The sequence below is a fragment of the Ovis canadensis genome, chromosome 12 (genome assembly GCF_042477335.2).
Source record: "Ovis canadensis isolate MfBH-ARS-UI-01 breed Bighorn chromosome 12, ARS-UI_OviCan_v2, whole genome shotgun sequence".
NCBI lineage: Eukaryota > Metazoa > Chordata > Mammalia > Artiodactyla > Bovidae > Ovis > Ovis canadensis.
Window position 1 is genome coordinate 15828962 of NC_091256.1, and position 26136 is coordinate 15855097.

Sequence of the window (26136 nt, forward strand, 5' to 3'; positions counted from 1 at the left end):
TTTCCTCTTTGGGCTCATTGTAAAGTTGGACTCTCTGTAAAACACAGTGGACCTCCATCTGACCATTCATGATACTTACTCATTCACATTACAGTCACATCAGTGACTAGCAGTGCCTTTCTTCTCCTTTTCCTCTCCAAAGGGGGGGAAAAAAAAAAATGAAGTCACTTTGAACATGTATTATCACCAGCCCTAGGAAACACTGGGTGCCCACTATGTTCATAGTGTAGGGCACGGTACTCCATGTTAGGTCTCTGAAAGTACTTCTATCAGGGAGAGAGAAGGTTTTATTCATCAAGTAGTAGCTAGAACTTGCTTTCAAGAGAAAATGGTTGGGAAAGGATTCAGATGAGGATGACTATAATTTGGCTATGAGCCAAGGAATTGATAGGGAATTCCATGTGGAATTAAGCGATCAAGTAGATCACCAAGTTCTCACCAAACTGATATTAGTGTTAAGCCTGAAATAATTAGATGGGAGCCAAAAGGCATAATTAAGCGGATTTGGATGAAGTTTTGAAATGACTTAGTTGTTAAGTAATTGCTCATAGTAACTTTTTTCCCCGCTTGGCCCACCTACCATGAGAACTTAGAGGATTCAGTAGTCCTTTTCTTCCCAGGACTAATAAAAGTTTGGGGGCTGAGATCATCTAGTAGCATCAGTGAGTTTTGTAAGGAATGCCAAATCTTAACATGTTCGGAATGGAACCTGTCTTAGCCCTGGCCTCTCTGCTCTATCCCCATGCCAGCTAATTGCCTCACCCGGACTCAGTACTTCAAACCGTCCCCTCATATCTCCTGTGAGATCACTCTCATAACTGCCTGCGACTCTTCTCCACTCTGATCAGGACTTCACTATTTGTAGGATCACAGACCACTAAAGATGGAAGAAACTATAGAAGTTCCTTGTTTCCTGTCTCTCATTTTATAAAGGCACATTTGAATTGCCATTTCTCTGATTAAAATACTTTGGGGGTATTTTCATAGCATTCAGAATCAAATTCAAGGTCCCTGTGTGGCATAAAAAGACCTTCATAAACTGGGCCTACATGTTTTTCCCACCACATATTTGTCCATTTTCTTTATCACAGTCACATCTAATTTTTCTGAAACTGTCATCCTTTCATGCTACTGGTCTGCACCCTTTGCTTGGACCCATTCCCTATTGGGAATATTGGCAATATTGGACCCTATTCTCCTGGTTTACTCTCAGCCTTCCTTCAAGGTTCAGCCCAAGCACCACCTTTTGAAATAAAATGTTGGAATGTTGGGTGCTGCTTCATTGTAATCTGTTAACAAAATGAACATTATTTCTTGATTTAACCCACTAGGATGTAATTGTCCTCTTTCTCTCCATGAAAAATTTGAATTGATGATATTTTACACTGCAATAATTTAAAACATATCTGGTAATGGGCTGACTGATTTCCATTCTCTTTCTGAAAATGCTTCTAACATTCTTTATGTTCTTTATTATTATAGATACCTATACTGAAAAATTGTTTAATGAATAAGAAATATCAGGTTTAGCAGTATTTATAAAGAACTGCGGTTATTGCCATATTTAACCCTGGAAAATGCTAGGGAGCATAAATGGATAATATTTGGATCTCCCAGCAAGCTCTTAATAGCTCTATACAAAATCATTTGTTGACATTGTCAATTTAAGAATTTGTTTTCTTTCTCAGACTTATTATTTCTTGGAATACTTTTCACAGAATCTGTATTAAGTATATTATAACTATAATTTAGTGATTTTTTTCCTTGTTAGTGGTATGGGATACATAATTATGGTGACAGTCATAAGCCAGACATGGATTAGACTGTAACCATTTCCCTCTGATCTGCCAGTGTCTAGGTACTCAGAGACGTAGACTTTAACTTTCTACTCCATGTGTCAGAATTTTCTGCTCTTGCTTTTAAAAAATTTTTAATCGTTGGATTCCTTCAAGTCACTAACATCTCTTCACAAGAAGGTTGGCATTGCAGATCAATCAACATGGCAGAGTAGGAGGATGGGGAACTCCCCACCCCTTGTGAACACATCGAAAATAAATGTACATGTGGAGCACTTCTTTCTGAAAACTAACTGGAAGTTGGTTTCTTTGACGCTGTAAGAAACACACACACATAATCAGATAGGAAGGAAAGAAAAGTGATCATGTCTGAACCTGTAACAGGGGGAAAGGGAGATTATGCAGGCAGAGACCCACCCTGGGGAGTAAGCGGTTTGGGCCACAGATTGGGCACCCCAGTCCTGAGGTCCTACCCAGGGGAGATGAGACCCCTTGGCTGGTCATAGGAATAATGGGACTAACAGGAGTTCTGAGGAAACCCTGAACTCTGTTCTTGAGGAGTGCATGCATGCTGGCTTATCCTCAAGGCACAGTTAATAGGATGGAATGAAGACTGTCCTAGTGTCTGCTGGGTTTCCCCTGACCACTTCAGCACGTGCCCCAGCTTGAGCCAAGTGAATGGTTCAGTCCTGTTTACTCCAAGCTGGAGCTCGGCACAATCACAGAAAGAAAAATAAGAAAAGCACAAACACATGGATACTAAATAACTTGCTACTTAAAAACCAGTGGACCAGTTAATTTATCAAAGAGGAATCAGAATCATTTAAGATAAATGAAAATGGAAGCAAAGCTTTCCAAAGTCCATGAGATGCAGCAAAAGCATTCTAAAAGGGAGGTTTATAGTGATACAGGCCTTTCTCAAGAAACAAGAGAAAAGCTCAAAAAAACCTACCATCTAAAGGAATTAGAAAAAGAAGAAAAAGCCCAGAGTCAAGAGAAGAAAAGAAATAATACAGATAGAGAAGAGATAAATAAAATAGAGATCCCAAAACAATAGAAAAGATCAGTGAAATTGAGCTATATTTTTTAAAGATATAATTGATAAACCTCTAGCCAGACTCATCAAGAAGAAAAGAGAGAAGACTCAAAATCAGAAATGTTGGAAGAGAATGATATGAATTGTTATATACCAATGAACTGGACAACCTAGAAGAAATGGACAAATGTCTAGAAACATATAACCTGCCAAGACTGAATCAAGAAGAAAGACAATTTGAACAGACTGATTACTAGTAGTAAAATTGAATTTGTAACCGAAAAAACTCCCAGCAAACAAAAGTCTAGGACTGAATGGCTTCACAGGGGGAATTCTACCAAACACATAAAAAAGAGTTAATACCTATCCTTCTCAAACTATTTGTAAAAAAAAATTGAGGAAAATAGATCACTCTCAAATTCATTCCATGAGACCACCAGAATCTGGTTTCTGATACCAAAAGCAGACAAAGACAGTATGAAAAAGAAAATTACAGGCCAATATCTCTGATGAATATAGATGCTGAAATAATCATCAAAATATTAGAAAACCAAATCCAACAATATATGACAGGATTGTACATCCTGATCAACTGGGATTTATTCCAGAGTTACAAGAATGGACAATATTCACAAATCAATCAATCTAATTCATGATATTAACAAAAGGAAGAATAAAAATCACATGACCATCTCAGTAAATGCAGATAAAGCATTTGACAAAAGTCAACATCCATAAATGATAAAAATGCTCATCAAAGTTGGTCTAGAGGGAATATAGCTCAACATCTAACACCATATTCAATGGTGAAAAGTTGACAGATTTTCTTCTAAATTCAGGAACAAAAAAAAGATGCCCATTCTCACTACTTTTATTGGAAGTCCTAGCCACAGAAATCAGATAAGAAAAAGAAATAAAAGGAATCCAAACTGGGAGGGAAGAAACAACACTGTCACTATTTGCTGGTGGCATGATACTATATGTTTGAACAGTTCTGTGAAGACCTACAAGACCTCCTAGAACTAACACCCAAAAAAGATGTCTTTTCATTATAGGGGATTGGAACGCAAAAGTAGGAGGTCAAGAGATATCTGGAGTAACAGGCAAGTGTGGCCTTGGAATACAAAATGAAGCAGGGCAAAGGCTAACAGAGTTTTGCCCAGAGAATGCACTGGTCATAGCAAACACCCTTTTTCAACAACACAAGAGATGACTCTACACATGGACATCACCAAATGATCAATACCGAAATCAGATTGATTATATTCTTTGCAGCCAAAGATTGAGAAGCACTATACAGTCAGCGAAAACAAGACTGGGAGCTGACTGTGGCTCAGATCATGAACTCCTTATTGCCAAATTCAGACTTAAATTGAAGAAAGTAGGGAAAATCACTAGATCATTTAGGTATGACCTAAATCAAATCCCTTATGATTATACAGTGGAAGTGAGAAATAGATTCAAGGAATTAGATCTGACAGACAGAATGCCTGAAGAACTACGGACGGAGGTTCATAACATTGTACAGGTCACAGTGATCAAAACCATCCCCAAGAAGAAGAAACTCAAAAAGGCAAAATGGCTGTCTGAGGAGGTCTTACAAATAGCTGAGAAAAGAAGAGAAGCAAAAAGCAAAGGAGAAAAGGAAAGACATGCCCATCTGAATGCAGAATTCCAAAGAATAGCAAGGAGAGATAAGAAAGACTTTCTCAATGGTTAATGAAAAGAAATAGAGGAAAACAATAGAATGCGAAAGACTAGAGATCTCTTCAAGAAAATTCGAGATACCAAGGGAAATTTCATGCAAAGATGGGCACAATAAAGGACAGAAATGGTATGGACCTAACAGAGGCAGAAGAAACTAAGAAGAGGTGGCAAGAATACACAGAAGAACTGTATAAAAATGATCTTCATGACCCAGATAACCATGATGATGTGATCACTCACCTAGAGCCAGGCATCCTGGAGTGCAAAGTCAAGTGGGCTTTAGGAAGAATCATTATGAACAAAGCTAGTGGAGGTGATGGAATTCCAGTTGAGCTATTTCAACTCTTGAAAGATGATGCTGTGAAAGTGCTTCACTCAATACGCCAGCAAATTGGAAAACTCAGCAGTAGCCACAGGTTTGGAAAAGGTCAGCTTTCATTCCAGTTCCAGAGAAAGGCAATGCCAAAGAATGCTCAAACTACTGCACAATTGCACTCATCTCACATGCTAGCAAAGTAATGCTCAAAATTCTCCCAGCGAGGCTTCAACAGTATGTGAACCAAGAACTTCCAGATATTCAAACTGGATTTAGAAAAGGCAGAGGAACCAGAGATCAAATTGCCAACATTCATTGGATCATAGAAGAGAAAGAGAATTCCAGAAGACCTCAGACTTTTGCTTCATTGATTATGCTAAAGCCTTTGAATATGTGGATTACAAAAAACTGTGGAAAATTCTTAAACAGATGGAAATACCAGACCACCTTACCTGCCTCCTGAGAAATCTGTAGGCAGGTTAAGAAGCAACAGTTAGAGCCAGACATGGAACAACAGACTGGTTCCAAATTGGGAAAGCAGTATGTAAAGGCTGTATATTGTCACCTTGGTTGTTTAACTTATATGCACAGTAGATCATGCAAAATGCTGAGCTGGATGAAGCACAAGCTGGAATCAAGATTGCAGGGAGAAATATCAATAACCTCAGATATGTAGATGATACCACCCTTATGGCAGAAAGCAAAAAGGAACTAAAGAGCCTCTTGAAGAAAGTGAAAGAGGAGAGTGAAAAAGTTGGCTTAAAACTCAACATTTGGAAAACTAAGATCATGGCATCCGGTCTCATCACTTCATGGAAAATAGATGGGGAAACAGTGGAAGCAGTATCAGACTTTATTTTTGGGGGCTCCAAAATCACTGCAGATGGTGACTGCAGCCATGAAATTAAAAGACTCTTGCTCCTTGGAAGAAAAGCTATGACAAACCTAGACGGCATATTAAAAAGCAGAGACACTACTTAGCCAACAAAATTCCACCTAGTTAAAGCTATGGTTTTTTCAGTAGTCATGTATGGATGTGAGAGTTGGACCATAATGACTGAGAGCTGAAGAACTGATGCTTTTGAACTGTGGTATTGGAGAAGACTCTTGAGAGTCCCTTGGACACCAAGAAGAGCAAACCAGTCCATCCTAAAGGAAATCAGTCCTGAAAATTCATTGGAAGGAGTGATGCTGAAGTTGAAGCTCCAATACTTTGGCCATCTGATACGAAGAAGTGACTCCTTGGAAAAGATCCTGCTGCTGGCAAAGATTGAAGGTGGAAGGAGAAGGGGACGGCAGAGGATGAGATGGTTGGATGGCCTCACTGAGTCAGTGAACATGAGTTTGAGCAATCTCCAGAAGTTGATGATGGACAGGGAAGTCTAGTGTGCTGCAGTCTATGGGGTCACAAAGAGTCAGACATGACTGAGTGATTGAACTGAACTGATACTATACGTAGAAAACCTTAAAGAATTCATACACAAAAAAACTATTAGAATTAACAAATGAATTCAGTAAAGTTTCACGATACAAAATTAATATACAGAAATCTGTTGCACTTCTACACCCTAACAGTGGACTATCAGAAAGAGATAGGAAGCTATCTAGGAAGCTTGAGTTGCCGTTTTCCCAAGGCCACCCTTTCTTCTTTCCTCACACTTTCTATTCTTTTCTGATTCTTATATTTTCAGATAACTTTGCCACAAAATTAGAAAAATTTGGTAAGAAAACAGCAGCCAATGGGCAGGAACTCCATATTTCTATCACCAAATTTGTGAACTTACCTTTCTTTGCAACAGTTTTCTTCTTTTTTGTTACAACCAAAGAAGTGTTATTCCTATAGAATCCCATCATGTACTCTGGATCTCATCTTATCAACTCTATCCCTATGATTCTGTCTTATACATCATCATTTTGACCTTCCTACTATGGTTTTAGAAAAGGCAGAGGAACCAGAGATCAAATTGCAAACATCCACTGGATCATGGAAAAAGCAAGAGAGTTCCCGAAAAACATCTATTTCTGCTTTATTGACTATGCCAAAGCCTTTGACTGTGTGGATCACAATAAACTGTGGAAAATTCTGAAAGAGATGGGAATACCAGGCCACCTGACCTGCCTCTTGAGAAACCTATATGCAGGTCAGGAAGCAACAGTTAGAACTGGACATGGAACAACAAACTGGTTCCAAATAGGAAAAGGAGTACGTCAAGGCTGTATATTGTCACTCTGCTTATTTAACTTCTATGCAGAGTACATCATGAGAAACGCTGGACTGGAAGAAGCACAAACTGGAATCAAGATTGCTGGGAGAAATCTCAATAACCTCAGATATGCAAATGACACCACCCTTATGGCAGAAAGTGAAGAGGAGCTGAAAAGCCTCTTGATGAAAGTGAAAGAGGAGTGAAAAAGTTGGCTTAAAGCTCAACATTCAGAAAACGAAGATCATGGCATCTGGTCCCATCACTTCATGGGAAATAGATGGGGAAACAGTGGAAACAGTGTCAGACTTTATTTTTGGGGGCTCCACAATCACTGCAGATGGTGATTGCAGCCATGAAATTAAAAGACGCTTACTCCTTGGAAGGAAAGTTATGACCAATCTAGATAGCATATTCAAAAGCAGAGACATTACTTTGCTGACTAAGGTCCATCTAGTCAAGGCTCTGGTTTTTCCTGTGGTTGTGTATGGATGTGAGAGTTGGACTGTGAAGAAGGCTGAGCGCTGAAGAACTGATGCTTTTGAACTGTGGTGTTGGAGAAAACTCTTGAGAGTCTCTTGGACTGCAAGGAGATCCAACCAGTCCATTCTGAAGGAGATCAGCCCTGGGATTTCTTTGGAAGGAATGATGCTACAGCTGAAACTCCAGTACTTTGGCCACCTCATGCGAAGAGTTGACTCTTTGGAAAAGACTCTGATGCTGGGAGGGATTGGGGGCAGGAGGAGAAGGGGACGACAGAGGATGAGATGGCTGGATGGCATCACGGACTCGATGGACGTGAGTCTGAGTGAACTCCGGGAGATGGTGATGAACAGGGACGCCTGGCGTGCTGCGATTCATGGGGTCGCAAAGAGTTGGACACGACTGAACGACTGAACTGACTGACTGACTAATACAATTCCTGTGAGCATTCAAGTATATAAACCATAGTATAGTATCTCTGAAGCCCAACTGCCTAATTTTTTCCCCTTCTTTTGCATTAAATAAATGCTATGGAGAGTTAACGCCTTGAAATATACCATGTTTACTCTTCTTTTTCTATACATCTTTTTTGTCTGTCCACTCCACCCATTATGTAAATCTCCTCTCAAAACATTCAGGTATAGTAAGTAGTATTCTATGCATTTCATCCTTAAGAAATGTTTCCCAGGGCATTCTGACCTACTTTCATTTGGATAGCCTGTTGCATGCCTGTCACTTTAATATCTGCCTTTATCATCCTACTGGGAAAAATCCTTTCACTTCTTTCTTTTGTTATATTACCTAGATCTCATATATTCCTCTTTCTTGAGTTAACTCTCTACTTTCGGCAAAATACTTTCTCCAGTAGCTTCCTGAGAAAGAGTGCATAGGCTCCTATATATCTGAAAAAAGATCTCTGTTCTGTCTACACATTTGGTTGCTAATTTGGCTGGGTATAAATTTTAGGCTAGCTTTAATTTTAGGCTAGGCTATAAATGTCTGCTAGCTTTCAGTGTTGCTGTTGAAAAGTCCAAAGGATTTGTTTCTAAATTTAGGGCTTTCTCTTTGTTTCCAGAATTCTCAAGTTTTCATGATGATGTGGTTTGGAATGCATCTATATTGTATGTTGGGTACTCAATCAATCCTTCCAATCTAAAATCTCTTGACCTGCAGTCCTGGGATATTTTGTTGAATTATTTTTCTGATGAATTCCTTCCATCCATTTTCTATGTTCTTTCTTTTAGGAACTTCTACTGTTTGGATGTTGTATCTCCTAGACCTCTATCTCTCTCTTTGCTACTGAGAGCTTTCTTAAAATTTACCTATGGCTTTCTGTTGTATTTTTATTTTCTAAGAACTACTGTTTGTTTTTGAATTTTGGTCATATTTTTCTATATTTTCATTGATGCAAAATCTTCTCTTACTACTTTAAGAATTGATATATAAATATAATGTTAGTATTTTTCTGTCTCCACAGACTCTGGTTTCTCCAAGGTACTTTTTTCTCATTTGTTTTCACTTTTGTGTTTCTTTTTAAAGAATATCTTCAGTTGTCTCATGATTCTTGACTATCCAAGAAATAGATTCTTATCAAATTTAAGAATCTGGCAAAAACTGACTAAATTTTGTGGTGCAGATGGAGCTGGTTTACTTTGAAGGTTACTATACAATGACCATGTAGGACCATCTAATTGGAAAATCTTTGATGTCAATATCACTAGTCTTTTTTGTTGGTGTGGCTCCTCAGAGAAGAGTTTTCCAAAATCATGCCTAAAGGGCATAATTCTAGCAGCTAGCATTCTTGGAGCCTAGTGACAGAAGAAGGTTGTTGGTCTCAACATTTAGATATAACAACACTGCATCATCTTCGTCATTTTAGTACAGAGACCCTGAGGACTTCCCTGGTGGCTCAGACTGTAAAGAGTCTGCCTGCAGTGCAGGAGACCCAGGTTCCATCCCTGGGTTGGGAAGATCCCCTGGAGGAGGGCATGGCAACCCATTCAAGTATTCTTGCCTGGAGAATCCCATGGACAGAGGAGCCTAGCAGGCTACAGTCCATGGGGTTGCAAGGAGTCAGACACGACTGAGCAACTTCACATCACCCCAGCATCGGAGGGGACATAGCAAGCTCTTAGTTGCTCAGAGTGAAAGAGACCTGAAAGATCTATTTTTAAACCAGATTCTCCATTTTCATGGTTTTTACCTACACTTCTGTGTCTAGCAGTATTAGTACCACCAGTTTTTGAACTGGTGGTTGGGGAGGGAGCTCCATGGGAAAAATAGAATTGCTGGCTTAACATGCAAGTTTTTCAAATCTGCTATGTCAGTTTTGTTCAAAGAATGTTCAAACTACTGGGAAATTGCACTCATTTCCCATGCTAGTAAGGAAATACGCTCAAAATCCTTCAAGCTACGCTTTAGCAGTACTTGAGCAGAGAACTTCCACATGTACAAGCTGAGTTTAGGAAAGGCAGAGGAACCAGAGATCAAATTGCCAACATTTGTTGGATCATAGAGAAAGCAAAAGAATTCCAGAAAAACATCTACTTCTGCTTCATTGACTATACAGAAGCCTTTGACTATGTGGATCACAGTAAGCTGTGAAAAATTCTTAAGGAGATGGGAATACCAGACCATCTTACCTGTCTCCTGAGAAACTTGTACACGGATGGGTCAAGAAGCTACAGTTAGAACCAGCCATGGAACAACTGACTAGTTCAATGTTGGGAAAAGATCACAACAAGGCTGTATATTGTCACCCTGTTTATTTAACTTATGTGCAGAGTACATCATGAGGAACACCAGGCTGTATGAGTCACATGCTGGAATCAAGATTTCTGGGAGAAACATCAACAACCTCAGGTGTGCATATGATACCACTCTAACGGCAGAAAGCAAAGAGGAACTAAAGAGCCTCTTGATGAGAGTGAAAAGTGTAAAAGTTGGTTTAAAACTCAACATTCAAAAACTAAGATCATGGCATCTGGTCCCATCACTTCATGACAAATAGAAGGGGAAAAAGTAGAAGCAGTGACAGATTTTTCTCTTCTTGGGCACCAAAATCACTGCAGATGGTGACTTCAGCCATGAAATTAGAAGACATTTGCTTCTTGGATGGAAAGCTATGACAAACCTTGACAGCATATGAAAAAGCAAGGACATCACTTTGCTGACAAAGGTCCATCTAGCCAAAGCTATGGTCTTTCCAGTAGTCATATACAGAGGTAATGTTGGACCATAAAGAAGGCTGAGTGCTGAAGAAATTGATGCTTTTGAACTGTGGTGCTGGAGAAGATTCTTGAGAGTCCCTTGGTCAGCAAGGAAATCAAGCCAGTTCATCCTAAAGGAAATCAACCCTAAACACTCATTGGAAGGACTGATGCTGAATCTGAAGCTCCAATACTTTGGCCACTTGATGCAAATGGCTGACTTACTGGATAAGACCCAGATGCTGGGAAAGACTGAAGGCAAAAGGAGAAGGGGGCAGCAGAGGATGAGATGGTTAGATAGCATCACTGACTCAGTGGATGTGAACTTGGGCAAACTTCGGGCTAGTGAGGGACAGGCCTGGTGTGCTGCATCCATGGGGTCATGGACAGTTGGACACAACTTCATGACTCAACAGCAACAGGTCAGTTATCACTTATCCAACCTCTGGCTAGCTTCCACAATTTTGTTGCTAATATCTACCATTTCTCTGTCTTTGAGAATTTATGCCTTTTGAAACCCCATAATTATCATTTAATGCAGTTTTGAGAGAACAGACAATCAATAAATATGTTAAACCTGCTCTCTTTAAGCAGACATCCTGTTTACTCTAAGCCACATCCATCTGCCTTCTTTCTCTATTCCTCTGAAATAGCTCTTGTGAAGTTCATCAATGAGTCATAGATTGCCAAATTTTGCAGACTCTTTATTTGATTTCTTCCATTCTTGTATCTTCTAACTATAGGTTAAGAAGTCCAAAATTTATATTTTGATCTTTGGACATATTTTTTGAACTTCAGTCCTATAGTTGCCTATATGACATCTCCTTTCAGAGGATGCACAAACATCTTAAACCTAACATGTCCAAAGTCTTATTTTTTCTATTCCTCCAAATATTCTTCCCTTCCATCTTCCATGGGTCAATAAATGTCACTTTCATCTACCAGATACTTGAGTAAAAGCCTTGAGAAACATTCTAGATGCTTCCCTACTATTCCTCATGTCACCAAGTCTTGGAGAGATCCTATCTCTAAAATAAATCTTAAAACAAGCCTCTCCTATTGACATTTACCTGATTCAAGCTATCATCCATTTATTAGCTTTTGATTCTTGAAGAAGTTTTCAAGCCTCTCTGATCCTCAGTAACCATACCTGCAAAACACAGAATAATAACATCTATCTCATAGAGCTATTGTACATGAGATAATACATGAAAATGCTCTGTACATTGTCAGTACTCAACAAATGCTATTATAATTATTACCACTATCATCATCACTTATGTAGGTTATGGCAGTTCAGTTCAGTTCAGTCGCTCAGTCGTGTCCGGCTCCCTGCGACCCCATGAATGCCAGCACGCCAGGCCTCCCTGTCCATCACCAACTCCCGGAGTTCACTCAGACTCACGCCCATCGAGCCAGTGATGTCATCCAGCCATCTCATCCTCTGTCATCCCCTTCTCCTCCTGCCCCCAATCCCTCCCAGCATCAGTCTTTTCCAAAGAGTCAACTCTTCGCATGAGGTGGCCAAAGTACTGGAGTTTCAGCTTTAGCATCATTCCTTCCAAAGAAATCCCAGGGCTGATCTTCTTCAGAATGGACTGGTTGGATCTCCTTGCAGTCCAAGGGACTCTCAAGAGTCTTCTCCAACACCACAGTTTGAAAGCATCAATTCTTCAGCGCTCAGCCTTCTTCACAGTCCAACTCTCACATCCATACATGACTATTGGAAAAACTGTAGCCTTGACTAGACGGACCTTAGTCGGCAAAGGAATGTCTCTGCTTTTGAATATGCTATCTAGGTTGGTCATAACTTTTCTTCCAAGGAGTGTAGCTTCCTCTTAACTGGTCTTCCACTTACAATGTTGCCCCCTTAATCCATTTCCTACAGAACAATTACAATAACTTGGATAAACATAAATGTGATCCCTTTCCTAAAGTGCTTTAATGTGCTCCCAATGCTCTTAGCATATTCCTAAATAACACATTAACATCATTCATTGATATGTTCATTCATTCAAATAAATATTGAATGTCTAATATAAATCCAGCAACTTATTAGGTGTTGAGAATACAATGGTAATATGAAAGAACTGATCTCTGCCCTCGTGGACAAGCTATTTGGGGACACAAATATAAAATAAGCAAATAAAATGTAAATATGAATTAGAGTATTGCTTAAGATAGCTTATAGATACTGCAATCTCAATGCTTGCTGCTAAAACTTGATCTCAAATTCCTCTTTCCCTCTTTACAACACTATGGCCAGACTGGTCTGGAAAATTTTTCATTTTCTCCAGTAAATAGTGTTTGCAAATGTTAAAACCCCTACTTGGAACAATGTTCTTACCCATCAACTGACTTAAACTCCTGTTCATGCTTTTGGTTTTAGCTTAAATGTCACTTCCTCAGAAAGACTTTCCCAGATTAATCACTTTTGAATTAGGTTCTCCTACTTCATTATTCTTATTTCATTTCTTTTTAACACCAAAAACGCTTTGTATTGGAGTATAGCCAATTAACAATGTTGTGATAGTTTCAGATGAATAGTGAAGGGACATAGTCATACATATACATGTTTATGTTCTCTCCCAAACCCCACTGCCGTCCAGGCTGGCACATAACATTGAGCAGAGTTCCATGTGCTATACAATCGGTTTTTGTTAGTTATCTATTTTAAATATAGCAGTGTGTGCATGACCTTCCCAGTCTTCAACTATCTCTTCCCCCTGGCAACCATGAGTTTGTTTTCTAAGTCTGTGAGTCTCCATCTGTTTTGTAAGTAAGTTCATTTGTATAATTTCTTTTTAGATTCCACATATAAGGAATGTCATATGATATTTCTCTTTCTCTGTCTGGCTTACTTCACTCAGTATGACGCTCTCTAGGTCCATCCATGTTGTTGGAAAATGACCTCATTTCATTCTTTTTAATGGCTGAGTAATATTCCATTGTGTGTGTGTATGTGTGTGTGTGTGTGTGTGTGTGTGTAAATACATATACTACATCTTCTCCATTCATTCCTCTGTCAAGGGAGATTTGGGCTGTTTCCATGTCTTGGCCATTGTAAACAGTGCTGCAATGAACATTGGGGAGCATGTATCTTTTGGGGCCATATTTTTCTCTGAATATATGCCCAGCAGTGGGATTGCAGGGTCACTGGTAGCTCTATTTTTAGTCTTTTAGGGAGCATCCATATTGTTCTCCATAGTGGCTGTACCAATTTACATTCCCACCAACAGTGCAGAAGGGTTCCCATTTCTCCACACCCTCTTGAGCATTTGTTGTTTGTGGATTTTTTGACGATAGCCATTCTGATTGGTGTGAGGTGATATCTCATTACGGCTTTGATTTGCATCTCTCTAATAACTAGCGATTTTGAACATCTTTCCACGTGCCTATTGGCCATCTGTATGTCCTTTTGATGAAATGTCTATTCCAGTCTTCTGCCCATTTCTTGAGTGGACTGTTTGTTTTGATGCTATTAAGTGTCATAAACTGTAAATTTTGGAGAATAATCCTTTATCAGTCACATCATTTGCAAATATTTTCTCCCATTCTGTGGGTTTTGTTGTTTATGCAAAAACTTTTGAGTTTAAGTAGGTCCCATTTGTTTATTTTTGCTTTTATTTTCATTATTCTGGAGATGGATTAAAAAAAACAGATTTTGCTGTGATTTATGTCAGAGATTGTTTTGCATATGTTTTCCTCTCAGAGAAAATTTTATAATGTCTGGTCTAATATTTAGGTCTTTAATCCATTTTGAGCTTATTTTGTATATGGAGTTAAGGAATGATATAATTTCATTCTTTTACATGTGGCTGTCCAGTTTTCCCAGCACAATTTTTTGAAGAGACTGTCTTTCCAACATTGTGTAGTCTTGCCTCCTTTGTCATAGATTAAGTGACTATAGGTGCATGGACTTATTTCTGGGATTTCTATCCTATTCCATTATCTATATTTCTATTTTTGTGCCAGTACCATACTGTTTTGATGATTGTAGCTTTGTAGTATAGTCTGAAGACAGGGCACCTGATTCCTCCAGTATGAGTTTTCTTTTTCAAAATTGCTTTGGGTATTCAGAGCCTTTTGTGTTTCCATACAAATTTTAAGGTTTTTTTTTTTTTTGTTGTTGTTGTTGTTCTGGTTCCATGAAAAATGTCATTGGTAATTTGACAGGGATTGTGTTAAATATGTAGGTTGCCTTGGGTATTATAGTCACTTTGACAATATTGATTCTTTCAATCCATGAACACGGTATATCTTTCCATTTGTTTATGTCTTATTTGATTTCTTTCAAAAGCATCTTATAGTTTTCAGAGTACAGGTCTATTGTCTCCTTAGATAGGTTTATTCCTAGGCATTTTATTCTTTGTGATGCAATGGTTAATGGAATTGCTTATTGAATTTCTCTTTCTGATATTTCATTGTTAGTGTGTAGAAATGCAACAGACTACTGTGTATTAATTTTTCAACTGTTCAGTTCAGTTGCTCAGTCGTGCCTGACTATTTGCCACCCCATGAACCGTGCTACACCAGGCCTCCCTGTCCATCACCAACTCCTGGAGTCCACCCAAACCCATGTCCATTGTGTCGGTGATGCCATCTAACCATCTCATCCTCTGTTGTCCCCTTCTCCTGCCCTCAATCTTTCCCAGCATCAGGGTCTTTTCAAATGAGTCAGCTCTTCGCATCAGGTTGCCAAAGTATTGGAGTTTCAGCTTCAACATCAGCCCCTTCAACAAACACCCAGGACTGATCTCCTTTAGGATGGACTGGTTGGATCTCCTTGCAGTCCAAAGGACTCTCAAGAGTCTTCTCCAACACCACAGTTCAAAAGCATCAATTCTTCGGCACTCAGCTTTCTTTATAGCCCAACTCTCACATCCGTACATGACCATTGGAAAAACCATAGCCTTGACTAGACGGACCTTTGTTGGCAAAGTAATGTCTCTGCTTTTTAATATGCTGTCTAGGTTGCTCATAACTTTCTTTTCAAGGAGCAAGCGTCTTTTAATTTCATGGCTGCAATCACCATCTGCAGTGATTTGGGAGCCCAGAAAAATAAAGTCTGACACTGTTTCCCCATCTATTTGCCATGAAATGATGGGACTGGATGCCATGATCTTCATTTTCTGAATGTTATTTTAAGCCAACTTTTTCACTCTCTTCTTTCATTTTAATCAAGAGGCTCTTTAGTTCTTCTTCACTTTCTGTCATAAAGGTGGTGTCATCTGTATATCTGAGGTTATTGATATTTCTCCCAGCAATCTTGATTCCAGCTTGTGCTTCCTCCAGCCCAGCATTTCTCATGATGTAGTCTGCATAGAAGTTAAATAAGAAGGGTGACAATATACAGCCTTGATGTACTCCTTTTCCTATTTGGAACCAGTCTGTTGTTCCATGTTCAGTTCAGTTAGATGCTTCCTGACCTGTATACAGATTTCTCAACAGGCAGGTCAGGTGGTCTGGTATTCCCATCTCTTTCAGAATTTTCCACAGTTTATTGTGATACACACAGTCAAATGCTTTGGCATAGTCAATAAAGCAGAAATAGGTTTTTTTTCTGGAACTCTCTTGCTTTTTCAATGATCCAGCAGATGTTGGCAATTTGATCTCTGGTTGTAACTGAAACTTTACCAAATTTATTGATGGGTTCTCGTAGTTCTCTGATAGCATCTTTAGAGTTGTCTATGTATAGTATCATGTCATCTGCAAACAATGACAGTTTAGCTTCTTTTCCAGTTTGGATTCCCTTTGCTTCTTTTTCTTTTCTGATTGCTGTACTAGGACTTCCAAAACTATGTTGAATAAAAGCGGTGAGAGTGGATGCCCTTGTCTTATTGCTGATCCTTGAGGGAATGCTTTCAGCTTTTCGCCACTGAGTATGATGCTAGCTGTAGGTATGTCATATATAGACTGTATTATATTGAGGTATATTCCCTCTATGCCCACTTTCTGGAGAATTTTTATTATAAATGGGTGCTGAATTTTGTCAAAAGCCTTTCCTGCATCTACTGAGATAATCATATGGTTTTTATTCTTCAATTTGTTGATATGGTGTATCACTTTGACTGATTTGTGAATATTGAAAAATACCCCATATTCTCTTCATAGCACCTGGATTTCTATTCCTTTATAACATTGTTTCTCTACCCCCACCTCATGTATTACCATCATCTAGTGCATTTCCTAGAACAAGATTACCATTAAAAAATGCTTATTGAGTGAATGACTATCTTTGTAACCCTGATAGGAGTGAAAGTCACTCAGTCGTGTCTGACTCTTGTGACCCCATGGACTGTAGCTTACCAGGCTCCTCTATTCATGGAACTTTCCAGGCAAGAATACTGGAAGGGGTTGCCATTAGGTAGTCAATATCATATTGTACAAGATGTAGAACTAGAGAAAATTGCTTAACAATTTACTTTAGCTGTGTCTTGCCAAATTTAAGATCATTTTCTCAGTCTTCACTGTCTAAGAGTAAAAAAAAATTGGCATTAAAGGAATGTTTAGGGGCTTCCCTGGTGGCTCAGACAGTAAAGAATCTGCCTGCAGTGCAGGAGATCTGGTTTCCATTCCTGAGTCAGGAAGACCCCTTGGAGAAGGGAATGGCGACCCACTCCAGTATGCTTGTCTGGAGAATCCCACGGACAGAGAAGCCTATCCCCCTCCTCCATTGTTGATGTTAAAATTGTTATCAAATCATTTGCCTCATACCTGGTATTTTCATTTCCAACAGTATATCTTTTTATAAAAACAAATTTTATGGTATTTGGTTTTTGATTATCATAAAAAGATGTTGCTGAGGACCTCCATTTCCAGTGATGTTGGACTAGGTAGTTCACACAAAGTCTTCTTGCTGAAGCAGTGTGAGCCAAAGATATGGTGAAGAATTTGAAGAACTGCCAGGCCTGTATCAGGATGAGGATAGAAGTCAGGTGTGATGCAATCAACATTTGGGATCAGTTTTCTTCTGGAGACATTCCTCTATTCAAAAATGGGTGGCTGAGATGCTGAGGGATGCTATATGTAAGGCCTCCCCAGACAGACATTTTGCTTTTTTGCGTTTCTTTCCATGGGGATGGTCTTGATCCCTTCTTCTGTATACAATGTCACAAATCTCCATCCATAGTTCACCAGGCACTCTATCAGATCTAGTCCCTTAAATCTATTTCTCACTTCCACTGTATACTCATAAGGGATTTAATTTAGGTCATACCTGAATGGTCTAGTGGTTTTCCCTACTTCTTTAAGTCCGAATTTGGCAATAAGGAGTTCATGATCTGAGCCATAGTCAGCTCCCGGTCTTGTTTTTGCTGACTGTTTTGCTTCTCCATCTTAGGCTGCAAAGAATACAATCAATCGGACTTTGGTGTTGACCATCTGGTGATGTCCATGTGTAGAGTCTTCTCGTGTTGTTGAGAAATGCTGGGCTGGCTGGAAGAAGCACAAGGTGGAATCAAGATTGCAGGAGAAATATCAATAACCTCAGATATGCAGATGACACCACCCTTATGGAAGAAAGTGAAGAGGAACTAAAAAGCCTCTTGATGAGAGTGAAAGTGGAGAGTGAAAAAGTTGGCTTAAAGCTCAACATTCAGAAAACAAAGATCATGGCATCTGGTCCCATCACTTCATGGGAAATAGATGGGGAAACAGTGGAAACAGTATCAGACTTTATTTTTCGGGGTTCCAAAATCACTGCAGATGATGATTGCAGCCATGAAATTTAAAGACGCTTACTCCTTGGAAGGAAAGTTATGACCAACCTAGATAGCATATTCAAAAGCAGAGACATTACTTTGCCAACAAAGGTCTGTCTAGTCAAGGCTATGGTTTTTCCAGTGGTCATGTATGGATGTGAGAGTTGGACTGTAAAGAAAGCTGAGCTCCGAAGAATTGATGCTTTTGAACCGTGGTGCTGGAGAAGAGTCCCTTGAACTGCAATGAGATCCAACCAGTCTGTCCTAAAGGAGATCAGTCCTGGGTGTTCATTGAAAGGAGTGATACTAAAGCTGAAACTCCAATACTTTGGCCACCTCACGCAAAGAGTTGACTCATTGGAAAAGACTGATATTGGGAGGGATCGGGGGCAGGAGAAGGGGACGACAGAGGATGAGATGGCTGGATGGCATCACTGACTCAATAGAGTTTGAGTGAACTCTGGGAGTTGGTGATGGACAGGGAGGCCTGGCGTGCTGCGATTCATGGGGTCGCAGAGTTGGACACAACTAAGTGACTGAACTGAACTGAATGCTGACATTATCAAAGAATTGAATAAGTTCTCCCCAAGAGATGCTGCAGTTTCCACATGGATTGAAGTTCACATAGACCTCAGTCTGTTATAAATGAAAAGGAACATTCAGCCTTTCCCCAGACATTAAATTACAGCTTTCTGGAGCTGATTTATTAAGACTCCACCTACAGAATGAGATTTGGCAGATATTGGTACAGAAGTCAAAGCAGTGATGATAAATATGTAACTTGAGTGTAGCAGCTGTTCAGCAGCCCTCTTTCCTCCCCAAAATATGCTCAGACAACAATACTTTCACTTCATTTATTTCTTCAAAATAAGTCATTTCATACAGAATTTGGGTATTTAACATCATACACCTCACAAATAATATCAATGCATCTTAATGACAATGGTAAAACCACATAAATTATATAAAACAAAATTAGGCATCTCTCAGGTAGTAGCAGTAGTACATTAACTTGAAAAAATGCTGGCAAATCAACAAAATGTTTTTAAACCAAGGAAGCACTGTCCATCTTCATTAAGAAAAAATATTTTATGCCAAGAGAAACAGAACTTTGTTCTATTTGTCCTTCTCTATTACTTTTAAGTCATATTTTAAAGCTCTAAATTTGACAGTTTTGTAGGTTTCTCATTGTTTCAGGAATTTCAACCTCTATTGCATTAATACAGGAAATATATGACTACTGCCATTCTCTATTCCTTTTGACAAATTATATTTATTCTTTAAACTTAATACTCTTTTAAAGGGAAAACAATATTTTTTGCTAAGGAAATTATATTTCCTGTAAACAGTTTATGTGATAAATGGCACCAAGCTGAACTGAAAAACAAACAAGAATCAGGTGCCCTGGTCCTTTAAGTAACTTATGGGAGACAACTACCTACCTATCCTATACCAGTCAGGCTCATGTAATCTGAGAGGAAATTGTAAACCTTTTCTAGGTTAACCTGTTTGCCTACAATGTAACTAAATCATATTTTCACTATCCCCAAACTCTTTAGATGTAGGTGTGCATTTTAAAAAACAAGTATAAAAAGGCATCATAGCAAAATGTTTATAGTCATGTTTTAATACTTTACTGACAAGCCTTTCTGTTATGGCCTTGCTATAGTCTATGCCAAGAAACGTGAATGGGTTAAGATGACACAAAGGCATTGCCTGAAACATTTTCTGAAAAGCATAATTCAAGAATAGGAATGCATTCATTTGAGAAGCTCTTCTGTTTATGTGGCACTTTATCTTCCTGCCCCTTTCTTCCTTTATTCTAAAGCAGCATGGGAGGGTTATTAATCTCCTCTAAATTCTAGCAACCAAGACTTAAATCAGCACTCCACAATTCAATATCAATGTGATTTTTTTCAAAATCAAATATTCAAAGCACTGTAAACAAAACGCAAGCTAAGTTTTGGAGATGGAAAATTAAAGAAACTTTCCCCCACAATCAGCATAGTTTTATAATCTTTATAAGTTGGATGAAATGTGCTAAATGCTAAATATCATAACTCCTAGTAAGAAAACATCCTTAGTTAATAAACTAGCTTATTCAAATCAAGTGTTTCACTTGAGACTTAGTGATGTTGCTTATATATGACTTTTAAGGCCTCTGACTCAAAAATCAGCTCAGAATCAAAAGCTTGCTTAGAAACAAATGAAGGGTTTTAAGAATCTAACATTTTCAAAGTTGCAGTAGTCATCTTTGAGCTACAAGGACAAATTTGAATACTGCATTGTACAATGAATAAAGAACAATCACATTATAGAAATAAGTAACATTTTGAATGCTAGGGCACAGAGCATGCTCCTAATAGTTACTGAAATGGAGTTTTATTGTTAGAGAATTACCAGAATGTTGTACCACTGGATACACTATTCACTGATGGTAACTTTTAACTTTTAAGAAGAGCTGATTGTTGGCAGCTCAAGAACTATATTTTAATGTCTGACAAGATCGTCAGAGAGGGCTAACATGTAAACTTTTATTTCATATTTTTAAAGTGCTGCAAATAATAACAGATTTGTGTTCTCAATACATGAAAAAACATGAAAATCCTAATATATGAAAGTTTAGGAAGGCCACCTGACACATAAAGAGGAAAAAAAAAAATCACTCTGCTGTTAATCTTGTATATTCCCCATTATTTTTTTTCAAAAAAGACATAGAAAACTATGTTCAGCTAGAGGGGAACTTACAACATTCCTGTTTTAATGCCTATACAAGACAGAAAGAGTAAGCTGAACATGCAAATTAGGCATGGGCATTTACGGGAATGTATAAATATGTTCATTCATTCCTGATTAAGATTTCACTGGGACTTGAACTTCATGGAATAATCAAGTGGTGTGTCAATATTAGTTTTTGCCAACAGGGTCAAGATGATCAGCCCCCAAACTTGCGTGTCTCACTTGACTGTGCCCAAGATCCACTCATGAGAAACAAATCAACCACGAACTACTAACAGTAATTGTACCACACTGATATCGTCACATGGCTACCACATCACAAAATTCCCGAGACATTAATTTTAATTTCTGAAATCACTCTATCCAGAAGTGCATTCATAGCCCTACATCTAATCTTTAAATCCAAAGAAGAGTAAGGGAAAGGAGTTAAGGAAAGGAGGAGTAGGGGATAGGAAAGCACAATCTTGATTCATTTTGCTACTAATATAAACTAACCTCATTTTAATAAAAAAAAAAAATTCTTGCATGGCAGTCAAAACCTGAATGAATAGGAAGAAAGGTTTTGCTCTGCTCAAGTGCAAATGTAAGAAAGAGTTTCTTTTCATCTTGGTCCAATGTTTTAAATTTCTCAAGACTAGAATTTTCTTACATTAACTAACTTCAAGTATATAGTGTTAGGCGCTCAGTCATGTCTGACTCTGAGACCCCATGGGAGTCTGCCAGGCTCCTCTGTCCATGGGATTCTCCAGGCAAGAATACTGAAACGGGTTGCCATTCCCTTCTCCATTCAAGAGTATAAGTGCAATTAAAAAAATCTTCTGTGAGGCTTACAAGCTTGAGTCTGAGTAAGTACAAGTTTAGGTTTTTAACCCTCCACAATTACAGTGCTTCATCTTGAATATACCATGATCAGAACATTACTTTAAAAAGTCCAATTGCTGAATTTCAGCAGCTGATTAATTTTAAAAAGTTGTTACTGAGAGTGACCTATCAGTGTCCAACTGAGAAATGCACAACCTAGTTAACAGGTATAATAGAATAAGATCCCCTAAATAAATAGTTGACACTTGTCATAAAAGCATAAGCTTAAATATGCAAACAAAAACACTTAAAATAAGCTTAATTTTATAAAATATCCAGTTCTATATCCCTCCACTTGTTAAAATTAAAATCAAATGTAGTTAAAGTATACTCAATTTTAAAGCAACAAAATTTATGTTCAGAAACATCAATATATGCCTGGTATATAATAAATTACTCAATAAATACTTGTGGATGAATAAACTTCTCTAAAATTCCAGTAAGCAAGTATCAAGTTTGGCCCTTGAAATACTTAGGAAAGGAAGGCAAGGTTTATAAATAATAATGCATAAAGCTCAACTGGATTGGTGTTACCCAGTGGTATACTCTTAATTTACAGCTTTAAATTTGTCTGGGGGAATTAAGAGATACAAAGTCCTTTTAGACCAGATGACATACAGGTACAAAGAGATTTTCAGTCATATTCATTTGTACACATACTGACTGACAAATATCGAATTTCACAAGCTCACAAGTGCTCTTATAAGGCTCAATAAAACAGAAAATTAAACACTTTTGAGTTAAACTGACGATAATAACTTATAATGCCTAAAAGTCCTATTCACACAAAAGGTACTCAAGAAATGTCATCTAATGATTTAAAGCATATTTTGTGAACTGTTCCTTAAAGATACTTTTCTCCTAATTGTTTACATACTCCTTAATTTTATACGATCACTTCTACCAAGTGAAAGTGCTAAGAGTAAATCTCAATTCAGAAACATCTGCCAAGAAGACATGCTAAAAGAAATATAAGTGCTTTAAGGTATACCATTGGGTTTTGTTTTTGTTTTTTTTTTGGTCACTCCATGAAGCTTGTGGGACTTAGTTCCCCAACAAGGGATTGAACCTGCGCCCTTGGCAATGAAAGGGTAGAGTTCTAACCTCTGGACTGCCAGGGAATTCCCATACCATTGGTTTTCTAAATAAGATAATAAAAAACGAGACTAAGATAACAAAAATTCACAACAGTAAGCCTCTTTACATTATATAAGATAATGCATAACAAATTAAAATTTAGTATCCCTGATCTTCAGAAGAATTAAGAGGTAGAACACTTTTATCTGGAAGATCTCATAGTGAAGCTAAGTTTTAGAGGGTATGCCTCGTGGATTAGCCCACCAAGCAAATGGCTACACATCTAATACTAGTAAGAAGCAGAATTCTTAGAAGGCTGAATAAGGCAAAGATTTAAAAACTGTCATATTTTGCAAGTGAAACAAATTAATCCAATGTTATTATCCCAATTAATTTAAAACTCTTCAAAAGTCAAGGTAAGAGATGGTGGATAAACAAAGTATTAATTTTCAGAAACATGAAATCATTTAAGAGTGGTTTGACAAGGCTAGTGGTTTGACAAAACAAATAGTTTAGGTAAGCAAAAGATCTCTCAAAAACCAAATGAAAGCATGGTGTTATAATTTTAGATGAAAAGTTATTTTAGGAGTCGGAGGAAGTGCTCTTAACAAAAAGCTGAGGAAATTAAATCCCTCCAAACAAATCTTCAGTTAAAAAGGCAAAAACTGAGCACTCAAGTTTCAAGGAACTTCAATTAAAAAAAAAAAAATCCTGCTTAATTTTAACATTTTATCCAACATGACAGATGAATAAATGAGTTGCATTAAAACATGAGGCCCATGGTCTTTTAAAGCTTCAGCAAGCTGCTCAGGCACCACTTCCCTCGTACATTCTCTTTTATATACTAGAAATTCTTCACTGGGCACCATAAGTTATTGTTTTTAGGTAATATTCTCAAGGAGTAGACTCATCTCTGTAAAAATTGCATGTTATCAGCTTACAACAACTGGTGAAATACACATTTATAAAGTCTGCCAAATTGCAATATGAAATCAGTTTCAACAATTATGAGTATCTTCATTTGAGGAATCAATTCATAACATAGAAACTATTAACCCACTCAGAGTTTTTAAAAAGACCCAATTACTGGAGACACTGTGGTTTATGTCCAGTGGTCTCACCTGAAGCCTTCCACAATACCCCAAAAAGGAAGTTGTTTTCTTCTACAAGTTAATGCTGCTGGGTGCTAGTTTATAATACTAACACTCAATCTTCAGGTCAGTGTCAGTAGGTAGCAAGGACCACCTATTCTGTCACCCAAGCAGAAAGATGGCTGTATCACCGCCGTAGACACACATCTGTAAACTTGCACACTAATTTTAATCTTAACAAGGAATTCAGTGTCTTAGTGGTTTAAGGTTAAAAGGATGGTTCAAGCATTGTGTTCTTTTGTTCTTGAGAGTAACAAATAGCTTATTGGAAAACCCAGAGCCTTCTGGATCTGTGAGGTAGTAGGCTTCAATCCTCATCATGCATGGATCACACTTCCCCGAAGTTGGTATGGCCTGTCTCCTTGGCATGGTCCCTTGCTTCTGCTTGTCCAGTTAATCCCTTCTGACATACCATGCATCTCAGGGTGAAGCGGTTTACATCTGTAAACTGTCTCTTCTTTCTAGCTTCATCTGCTAACTCCAGTGCTTGCACAAGAACAATATCATCATAAGAGGAGAAAATAGTCAGAGGAGGGGTGTCTGGGTCAGGGAAGACACACTGAAGCGGATCATAGTGGATGCCATCATAAATGAGAAGTACCCTTTTGGTATATCCTGCATCTTCCCCAAAACGATCAATTCGAACGGTCTGTGTATCCACTACACATATTTCACATTGGTAAAATTTAGACAAAATGGATATTTCAATAGCTCCGCCCCAAGTATCATCCCTTTTGATCCAGTCACAGTACTCTTCATTTGTTTTTCCCAGTATTGCCTCACTATAAAAGTCTGGATCACTTGCTACAATTTGTGCTATTAAGCGTCTCATCTCAGGGGCACAAGCTGGATTCAAGACTCCTCCTTCAACAACATAGTACACACTGGTAAAGAGACAGGAGTTGTCTGCTGGGACTGCCATCCTGGTAAGCACAGGCAAAGTTTCCCTGACGTAACTAGGAGCACCATATTTTGTAAATGCAGGTGACGTTTTGGGCTTACTTTGGTCTTCTTCAACGATCAGCATGTCACCTGTCAAAAAGAAAACAAATTCACAACTGCAAAGAAAGTACAGATGAAACCGGGTGTTCACTAACCAAGTCTGTAAATTACAAACAGGAGGAGTTAAAGTATAAACTGGGGTTACTAGGGAGAATACAGCTTTGCAAACATGTGACCAGTAATAATTCTTGTTCCCTGAATCTTCATAGAGATGAAAAGGGACCAAAGAGAAAGACATTGTATCTCATTTAGTAAAGGGGCCCGAGTTACACTTTTGTACTTACCTAAAAAGATACATTTCAAGAACAAAATTTTCTTATCCTTTCTCTCGGCAGTTTAAAGTGAAGTGGCTCAGTCGTATCCGACTCTTTGCGACCTTGTGGACTGTAACCCACCAGGCTCCTCCGTCCATGGGATTCTCCAGGCAAGAATACTGGAGTGGGTTGCCATTTCCTTCTACAGGGGATCTTCCCGACCCAGGGATCGAACCCACGTCTCCCGCATTGCAGGCCAATGCTTTAACCTCTGAGCCACCAGGGAATCTGCAGTTTTAAAGCACTTCCAAAAGGTGTTTACGAAGAAATCGGCCACTAGGGGGTGCTCTCGATCTGAAATACATCTATCCCGTTCAAGTGTTTACAGGATCCTTGAGACTAGAGGAAAGCTTTTGATTACCAATATTGCTGTTCAAGTTTTAATACCGGACAGAAATAACTGCTTTCGTCTAGAACTTGAAAGTGCCTTCGGTGGATGTGTCAAAGCAAACTCTAAAATGAGTACAACTGTCAAAGTACAAATGAAGGCGATTGTAAAAATGAACCAGGAAAGCAAAAAAAAGTATCCTACATCCTT

General features: G+C 38.4%; 1 protein-coding gene and 1 long non-coding RNA gene across 4 annotated transcripts in view; one reads left to right on the top strand and one right to left on the bottom strand.

Moving 5' to 3' along the window:
* Positions 1-20564, top strand: part of LOC138416359 (uncharacterized) — a 23175-nt gene extending 2611 nt beyond the window's left edge. Inside the window, exon 2 of the long non-coding RNA XR_011247642.1 lies at positions 18094-20564. This is a non-coding gene — a long non-coding RNA (uncharacterized lncRNA). The remainder of the gene's footprint in view (positions 1-18093) is intronic.
* The window catches only part of YOD1 (YOD1 deubiquitinase), a 9138-nt gene continuing 2296 nt past the window's right edge, over positions 19295-26136 (bottom strand). For 2 of the 3 annotated variants that reach the window (XM_069545359.1, XM_069545358.1), the window contains one exon: positions 19295-25314. In XM_069545359.1, the coding sequence (XP_069401460.1) occupies positions 24611-25314 (704 nt within the window). In that variant the 3' untranslated portion in view covers positions 19295-24610. The remainder of the gene's footprint in view (positions 25315-26136) is intronic. The other variant, XM_069545360.1, reaches the window with a different exon arrangement.